Source organism: Procambarus clarkii, chromosome 17 (genome assembly GCF_040958095.1).
Source record: "Procambarus clarkii isolate CNS0578487 chromosome 17, FALCON_Pclarkii_2.0, whole genome shotgun sequence".
NCBI classification, from domain to species: domain Eukaryota; kingdom Metazoa; phylum Arthropoda; class Malacostraca; order Decapoda; family Cambaridae; genus Procambarus; species Procambarus clarkii.
Window position 1 is genome coordinate 9,448,881 of NC_091166.1, and position 9,853 is coordinate 9,458,733.

A 9,853-nucleotide genomic window follows, 5' to 3' on the forward strand; every position below is an offset into this window, starting at 1 on the left:
ACTTCAGTCTGACAGCACATATGGGCATGTCACCCTCAGGCAATAACCCATGCATCTTTATTTTCCGACTGTCAGCTAAAAGTCGATCATCAATTATCAGGCTTCTCAGAATCAGGCTCTGATTCGCTGCCATATCTCTTAGGATACTCACTTCCACTTCAGTTTGGTCTCCTATGCAGACTCAACCTTTACTGGTGAACAGACCATACCTCTCGTTCACTAAGTTCACTTTCTGCGGTTTGTCATGAATTAAATTCACACATGAATTTCGGGGGACACACATTGTGAGGGTCACAAGTCTCTTGTCCTGTCTACATTCTCTCCTGATGTGACCATATCTATCACAATTATGGCATCTCACCTGGGAGACGTTCCTTCGCCATCCAATGCTACTTTGTCCCCCCTGAGTGGCTTAGGTTCTGTCCACTCGTGTTGGAGCTTCTCCGCCCAGGCACACTGCTTGCATTATGCTGTGTCTGGCTGGACTCTTGACTCCTCTGTACATAATTAGTTTTCTCGCTTAATTCCTTCATCCTCACTTTCAGATGAGGCATGTGACCTCCTTTTCTGATTTCAAAGATACTTTCGTTTATTCTTTGGAAATTCTCTTCTGTCTTCCTTTCGAGCCGTCTTAATTATCTCTTGTTTTGTTTCAGCGGCCTCTACCTTCTTTCTAGCCAGTTCAATATTGGCTGTCTCTTGTTCGGCATTGACTCTCTTGTTCAACTTTTGCTTTCTCCTGTCCAATTTTAATTTTCTGTTCAGCTTTAGCTTTTTCTTGTTCGGCTTTATCTTTCTCTTGCTCAGCTTTAGCTCTTTCCTGTTCCAGCCGAGCCAGCCTCTCGTCACGTTGCAGCTGTACCTCATTGTCTTCCGGTCTCATCTTTGGTTCCATCTTGCGCCTCTCAAGGTTGCTTCTTCTGCTGCTACTTGAATTAATGATGATTCCTTCATCACTCTGCACATCATCTGTTTCATCCAACACTTCTTCCAACCTTTCGTGCTCTTCTTTCTGAGGCCGAGCCTCAGCTGCTCCTCGCGGGCATGTTTTTTTTTTTTTGAGATATACACAAGAGTTGTTACATTCTTATACAGCCACTAGTACGCGTAGCGTTTCGGGCAGGTCCCTGGAATACGATCCCCGCCGCGAAGAATCGTTGTTACAACCAAGTACACATTTTACTGTCGAGTTAAACAGAGGCTACAGTTAAGGAATTGCGCCCAGTAAATCCTCCCCGGCCAGGATACGAACCCATGACATAGCGCTCGCGGAACGCCAGGCGAGTGTCTTACCACTACACCACGGAGACTGCAAATTTCCGGAGACTGCAAAATACAAAATGTATTTCCTGTTCCTCACATAGGCGCTTTGCTTCCTTCTCTTCTTCTGCATTTTGTTCCTTTAACCATGTCCGCAGTATCTCGCATCTCTGATAGCTTATCATGCTTCACAGTTAGGCTGAAATGGTCCTCCATCTGCCTTATCTGCCTCCTGGTGCACATTTCCAGAATCTTCTCGTCACAAGTTTGGCAGAACATATTTACTCTGTCTACCTGCACTAGTGCCCCAATTTCCTTTCACATACTGGGCGCCCTGTTTGATGTCACCCTAACACCATACTTCCTAGCAATCAACCAAAGTTGTTCCAGGGTACAATTCAGTAAAATTTCATCATCTCCTGCATCAACGTACATCTGACCTATTGCAAAGTCTTTCACTGAACCTCTAAAATTCTGCACAACATCCATCTTGTCCTGTGGGTCTTCCCAAGAGAGACAATATCTGCCTGCGGTCATACGGGCTACCGACAGCTGCAATGGGTGTATCAGTCCACTCTCTTGGACTCAAACTATGGGTGTGTCAATTCACTCCTGGAAAGTATATGGGTGTGTCAATTCACTCCTGGAAAGTATATGGGTGTGTCAATTCACTCCTGGAAAGTATATGGGTGTGTCAATTCGATCCCAGACAGGCCCCAATTTCTTATCAGGGTGGCTGGTTGGTTTTTTTGTATAATGATGAGGCTGGTTATTGAACCAACCTGATATTAGCTTACCGTCGAACAAAGACCCCAACCACTCTGACAGAAAATATGACCGACCGTGGCAACCACCCTTCTGCTGTCACCAGTCGACCAGCACTGGACACTTGAGTGCTTGCAATTAGTTGGGAGATCAGCCTGTTAAGCGTCTGGTTCTGGGAGAGGGGTTCAACGTCACCTTTATTCAGGGGTGTGACTCACGCTGCCTAGATGTCATGAGTACACACCCGCTCTCGAGCCGCCGTGACTCCCTGCACTCTACTTCCTGTGGGATGATCTCTCAAATCCCCTTAGTTATTGTCCACTATCACCCCAACTTGCAACCGTGACTTTCTCTATCTCTTACTATCTAGGAAGCCTCAGCAGGACAGGAGCAAAACCTAGCTAACATACAAAGCATTTAATACATAAAAACATACACATGGTAATATACAAGAATAGTGATATTACAATGCACCCTCCTAGGCTGCTCCAACATTCCCTTAGGTCTCCATCCTATAATCGTATTAGGTTGCTGTTCAATCTTGAGCTCAAAACTTACTGCCCCCTTCACTGCCTTGGGCTGAAATACAAGGCACAAAAATATTCGTATATCTCCTACTGTAAAATATATGAAACTCTCGCCTTGCACTGCGCCTTTCATGTTAAAACGCAATCAAGCACTCCCTTAAACATCAATGTGCCCATATAATCCTCCGCTCAATTCCTTGAGGCCCACTACTACAAACAACTATCTGGGTCCTCAAAATTCATGTAAGGTACCCCAGCAGTTCCTCCATCTGCTGCACATGTCAGTGCTCGAATGTCAGTGAAGCTCCTCCAAACGGCTTCTCACTCAAGAAACGTGTAGCTCCCTACACTAATTGAAGATTCACTATGTCAATAGAGTTCCACTCCTCACTTGAGGTCCTTCTCCACCTTTCAGTTCAGTTCCCACAAGGAGTTCAGCTTACACTTCTCTGGTGCGAAGTTTCTTCACTAACTCCTCCTATACAAACCGCACAAATCTATGACGTGGGGTGCTCACTCTTGCGCTCACACAGGACGCACACAAAAATCGCATTAGGACTGCTTCACAAGGCTTTCTCCAGTCGTGACTTGAGTACACGGAATCGCCCGGCAGGCTCCACACAGGAACGCCTGCTTGCTTCCTTCCTCTTGAAGGATCACACAATTACAGTTCCACACAGGCGTGACCAATCACTCGATTCCAGGCCGCCTCTAATATATTCAAATCGCAGAGAAATGGTGTAATATGTCCCCAACAGCTTCCTCACACTTGAAAACAAGTAGCATTCACTTCACCACTAACACAGGCTACTGTAATCTTCTTTCTTCCAGATCAACGAAGTACGACCATCTCAGACGACTGCTGTGACTCAAGTAACGTCACGAGAGAGCCGGTCGGCCGAGCGGACATCACACTGGACACGTGATCCTGAGGTCCCGGGCGCCGGCGAGAAACAACGGGCAGAGTTTCTTTCACCATATGTCCCTGTTACCTAGCAGTAAAATAGGTACCTGGGAGTTAGTCAGCTGTCACGGGCGGCTTCCTGGGGGGTGGAGGCCTGGTCGAGGACCGGGCCGCGGGAACACTAAAGCCCCGAAATCATCTCAAGATATCCTCAAGGAGAAGATAACAACGTCAAGTTTGCATCACGTCCCGTCACCAAAATATCGACATCTCATTCCATAACACATTTATTAAACGTTCATACTCTGCTCGTACTTTTAAGGTACTCACAGACGTTTATTTTTTATTTTTCTTCCTCTGACCTCTCAATTTCTAGTCCGGAAAGCAGAATAACTCTCACTGGTAGACTCGTTCACTGGGCTGCATGGGGTTATAACAATGACCAACCATGTAATGTGACCATCTGTATAGTGTGACCAACCATGTAATGTGACCATCTGTATAGTGTGATCAACCATATAATGTGACCACCTGTATAGTGTGACCAACCATATAATGTGACCATCTGTATAGTGTGACCAACCATGTAATGTGACCATCTGTATAGTGTGACCAACCATGTAATGTGACCATCTGTATAGTGTGACCAACCATATAATGTGACCACCTGTATAGTGTGACCAACCATATAATGTGACCATCTGTATAGTGTGACCAACCATGTAATGTGACCACCTGTATAGTGTGACTAACCATATAATGTGACCACCTGTATAGTGTGACCAACCATATAATGTGACCACCTGTATAGTGTGACCAACCATATAATGTGACCATCTGTATAGTGTGACCAACCATGTAATGTGACCACCTGTATAGTGTGACCAACCATGTAATGTGACCATCTGTATAGTGTGACCAACCATATAATGTGACCAACTGTATAATGTGACCAACCATATAATGTGACCACCTGTATAGTGTGACCAACCATATAATGTGACCATCTGTATAGTGTGACCAACCATGTAATGTGACCACCTGTATAGTGTGACCAACCAAATAATGTGACCACCTGTACAGTGTGACCAACCATATAATGTGACCACCTGTATAGTGTGACCAACCATATAATGTGACCATCTGTATAGTGTGACCAACCATATAATGTGACCACCTGTATAGTGTGACCAACCATATAATGTGACCACCTGTATAGTGTGACCAACCATATAATGTGACCACCTGTATAGTGTGACCAACCATATAATGTGACCATCTGTATTGTGTGACCAACCATATAATGTGACCACCTGTATGGTGAGTACACCCATATAATGTGACCATCTGTATTGTGTGACCAACCATATAATGTGACCACCTGTATGGTGAGTACACCCATATAATGTGACCATCTGTATAGTGTGACCAACCATATAATGTGACCACCTGTATAGTGTGACCAACCATATAATGTGACCATCTGTATTGTGTGACCAACCATATAATGTGACCACCTGAATGGTGAGTACACCCATATAATGTGACCATCTGTATTGTGTGACCAACCATATAATGTGACCATCTGTATTGTGTGACCAACCATATAATGTGACCACCTGTATGGTGAGTACACCCATATTATGTGACCATCTGTATTGTGTGACCAACCATATAATGTGACCACCTGTATGGTGAGAACACCCATATAATGTGACCATCTGTATTGTGTGACCAACCATATAATGTGACCATCTGTATTGTGTGACCAACCATATAATGTGACCATCTGCATGGTGAGAACACCCATATAATGTGACCACCTGTAAAGTGTGACCAACCATATAATGTGACCACCTGTATGGTGAGTACACCCATATAATGTGACCATCTGTATTGTGTGACCAACCATATAATGTGACCATCTGTATTGTGTGACCAACCATATAATGTGACCATCTGCATGGTGAGAACACCCATATAATGTGACCATCTGTATTGTGTGACCAACCATATAATGTGACCACCTGTATGGTGAGTACACCCATATAATGTGACCATCTGTATTGTGTGACCAACCATATAATGTGACCACCTGTATAGTGTGACCAACCATATAATGTGACCATCTGCATGGTGAGAACACCCATATATAATGTGACCACCTGTATAGTGTGACCAACCATATAATGTGACAATCTGTATAGTGTGACCAACCATATAATGTGACCATCTGTATAGTGTGACCAACCATATAATGTGACCACCTGTTTGGTGAGAACAACCATATAATGTGACCACCTGTATGGTGTGACCACCTGTATGGTGTGACCACCTGTACGGTGTGACCACATGTATGGTGTGACCACCTGTATTGTGTGACCATCTGTATGGTGTGACCAGCTGCATGGTGTGACCAGCTGTATGGTGTGACCACCTGTATGGTGTGACCATCTGTATGATGTGACCACCTGTATGGTGTGACCACCTGTATGGTGTGACCACCTTTACGGTGTGACCACCTGTATCGTGTGACCACCTGTATGGTGTGACCATCTGTATGGTGTGACCACCTGTATGATGTGACCATCTGTATGGTGTGACCATCTGTATGGTGTGACCACCTGTATTGTGTGACCACCTGTATGGTGTGACCACCTGTATGGTGTGACCATCTGTATGGTGTGACCACCTGTATGGTGTGACCACCTGTATGGTGTGACCATCTGTATGGTGTGAAGATCTGTATAATGTGACCACCTGTATGGTGTGACCACCTGTATGGTGTGACCACCTGTATGGTGTCCATCTGTATGGTGTGACCACCTGTACGGTGTGACTACCTGTATGGTGTGACCATCTGTATGGTTTGACCACCTGTATGGTGTGACCATCTGTATGGTGTGACCATCTGTATGGTGTGATCATCTGTATGGTGTGACCACCTGTATGGTGTGACCACCTGTATGGTGTGACCACCTGTATGTTGTGACCACCTGTATGGTGTGACCACCTGTATGGTGTGACCACCTGTATGGTGTGACCATCTGTATGGTGTGACCACCTGTAAGGTGTGACCATCTGTATGGTGTGACCACCTGTATGGTGTGACCATTTGTATGGTGTGACCACCTGCAAGGTGTGACCATCTGTATGGTGTGACCACCTGTAAGGTGTGACCATCTGTATGGTGTGACCACCTGTATGCCGTGACCACCTGTATGGTGTGACCATCTGTATGGTGTGACCACCTGTATGGTGTGACCATCTGTATGGTGTGACCATCTGTATGGTGTGACCACCTGTATGCCGTGACCATCTGTATAGTGTGACCATCTGTATGGTGTGACCCCCTGTATGCCGTGACCACCTGTATGGTGTGACCATCTGTATGGTGTGACCACCTGTATGCCGTGACCATCTGTATGGTGTGACCATCTGTATGGTGTGACCACCTGTATGGTGTGACCACCTGTATGTTGTGACCATCTGTATGGTGTGACCACCTGTATGGTGTGACCACCTGTATGTTGTGACCACCTGTATGGTGTGACCATCTGTATGGTGTGACCACCTGTAAGGTGTGACCATCTGTATGGTGTGACCACCTGTATGGTGTGACCACCTGTATGTTGTGACCATCTGTATGGTGTGACCACCTGTATGGTGTGACCACCTGTATAGTGTGACCACCTGTATGGTGTGACCATCTGTATGGTGTGACTATCTGTATGGTGTGACCACCTGTAAGGTGTGACCATCTGTATGGTGTGACCACCTGTATTGTGTCCATCTGTATGGTGTGACCATCTGGATGGTGTGACCATCTGTATGGTGTGACCACCTGTATGGTGTAACCACCTGTATGGTGTGACCATCTGTATGGTGTGACCATCTGTATGGTGTGACCACCTGTATGGTGTGACCACTTGTATGGTGTGACCAACTGTATGGTGTGACCATCTGGATGGTGTGACCATCTGTATGGTGTGACCACCTGTATGGTGTGACCACCTGTATGGTGTCCATCTGTATGGTGTGACCACCTGTACGGTGTGACGACCTGTATGGTGTGACCATCTGTATGGTTTGACCACCTGTATGGTGTGACCATCTGTATGGTGTGATCATCTGTATAGTGTGACCACCTGTATGGTGTGACCACCTGTGTGGTGTGACCACCTGTATGTTGTGACCACCTGTATGGTGTGACCACCTGTATGGTGTGACCACCTGTATGGTGTGACCACCTGTAAGGTGTGACCATCTGTATGGTGTGACCACCTGTATGGTGTGACCATCTGTATGGTGTGACCACCTGCAAGGTGTGACCATCTGTATGGTGTGACCACCTGCAAGGTGTGACCATCTGTATGGTGTGACCACCTGTAAGGTGTGACCATCTGTATGGTGTGACCACCTGTATGCCGTGACCACCTGTATGGTGTGACCATCTGTATGGTGTGACCACCTGTATGCCGTGACCATCTGTATGGTGTGACCACCTGTATGGTGTGACCATCTGTATGGTGTGACCATCTGTATGGTGTGACCACCTGTATGCCGTGACCATCTGTATGGTGTGACCATCTGTATGGTGTGACCACCTGTATGCCGTGACCACCTGTATGGTGTGACCATCTGTATGGTGTAACCACCTGTATGCCGTGACCATCTGTATGGTGTGACCATCTGTATGATCTGACCACCTGTATGGTGTGACCCACCTGTATGTTGTGACCATCTGTATGGTGTGACCACCTGTATGGTGTGACCACCTGTATGTTGTGACCACCTGTATGGTGTGACCATCTGTATGGTGTGACCACCTGTAAGGTGTGACCATCTGTATGGTGTGACCACCTGTATGGTGTGACCACCTGTATGTTGTGACCACCTGTATGTTGTGACCATCTGTATGGTGTGACCACCTGTATGGTGTGACCACCTGTATGTTGTGACCACCTGTATGGTGTGACCATCTGTATGGTGACCACCTGTAAGGTGTGACCACCTGTATGGTGTGACCACCTGTATGGTGTGACCATTTGTATGGTGTGACCACCTGTATGGTGTGACCACCTGTATGGTGTGACCATCTGTATGGTGTGACTATCTGTATGGTGTGACCACCTGTAAGGTGTGACCATCTGTATGGTGTGACCACCTGTATTGTGTCCATCTGTATGGTGTGACCATCTGGATGGTGTGACCATCTGTATGGTGTGACCACCTGTATGGTGTAACCACCTGTATGGTGTGACCATCTGTATGGTGTGACCATCTGTATGGTGTGACCACCTGTATGGTGTGACCACCTGTATGGTGTGACCAACTGTATGGTGTGACCATCTGGATGGTGTGACCATCTGTATGGTGTGACCACCTGTATGGTGTAACCACCTGTATGGTGTGACCACCTGTATGGTGTGACCACCTGTATGGTGTGACCACCTGCATGGTGTGACCACCTGTATGATGTGATCATCTGTATGGTGTGACCATCTGTATGGTGTGACCACCTGTATGATGTGACCACCTGTATGGTGTGACCATCTGTATGGTGTGACCAACTGTATGATGTGACCACCTGAATGGTGTGACCACCTGTACGGTGTGACCAACGTCATAATGGAACCACCTCTATGGTGTGACCACCTGTATGGTGTGACCACCTGTATGGTGTGACCACCTGTATCGAGTGACCACCTGTATGGTGTGACCATCTGTATGGTGTGACCATCTGTATGGTGTAAAGATCTGTAAGGTGTGGTCACCTGTATGGTGTGACCACCTGTATGGTGTCCATCTGTATGGTGTGACCACCTGTATGGTGTGACCACCTGTATGGTGTGACCACCAGTATGGTGTGTCCATCTGTATGGTGTGACCACCTGTATGGTGTGACCACCTGTATGTTGTGACCATCTGTATGGTGTGACCACCTATATGGTGTGACCATCTGTATGGTGTGACCATCTGTATGGTGTGACCACCTATATGGTGTGACCATCTGTATGGTGTCCATCTGTATGGTGTGACCACCTATATGGTGTGACCACCTATATGGTGTGACCACCTATATGGTGTCCATCTGTATGGTGTGACCACCTGTATGGTGTGACCACCTATATGGTGTCCATCTGTATGGTGTGACCATCTGTATGGTGTGACCATCTGTATGGTGTGACCACCTATATGGTGTGACCATCCGTATGGTGTCCATCTGTATGGTGTGACCACCTATATGGTGTGACCACCTATATGTTGTCCATCTGTATGGTGTGACCATCTGTATGGTGTGACCACCTGTATGGTGTGACCATCTGTATGGTGTGACCACCTGTAAGGTGTGACTATCTGTATGGTGTGACCATCTGTATGGTGTCCATCTGTA

At 46.6% G+C, this 9,853-nt stretch overlaps 1 protein-coding gene across 1 annotated transcript; it reads right to left on the reverse strand.

The window, feature by feature from the left end:
- Positions 1 to 682: 682 nt before the first annotated feature.
- Positions 683 to 1,749, reverse strand: LOC138365569 (caldesmon-like). Its single transcript, XM_069326043.1, has 2 exons — positions 1,701 to 1,749; positions 683 to 1,035 (listed from the first exon to the last, which is right to left on the reverse strand). The coding sequence occupies exons 1-2, from the start codon at positions 1,747 to 1,749 to the stop codon at positions 683 to 685; spliced, it is 402 nt and encodes a 133-aa protein (XP_069182144.1).
- Positions 1,750 to 9,853: the final 8,104 nt, after the last annotated feature.

Bases quoted from the DNA above. Each gene is read 5' to 3' on its own strand.
- LOC138365569 (XM_069326043.1), bottom strand. From the start codon at position 1,749: ATGGATGTTGTGCAGAATTTTAGAGGTTCAGTGAAAGACTTTGCAATA. The intron at 1,036-1,700 runs GTCAGATGTACG...CATGCCCGCGAG, and splicing joins AGTGAAAGACTTTGCAATAG to GAGCAGCTGAGGCTCGGCCT.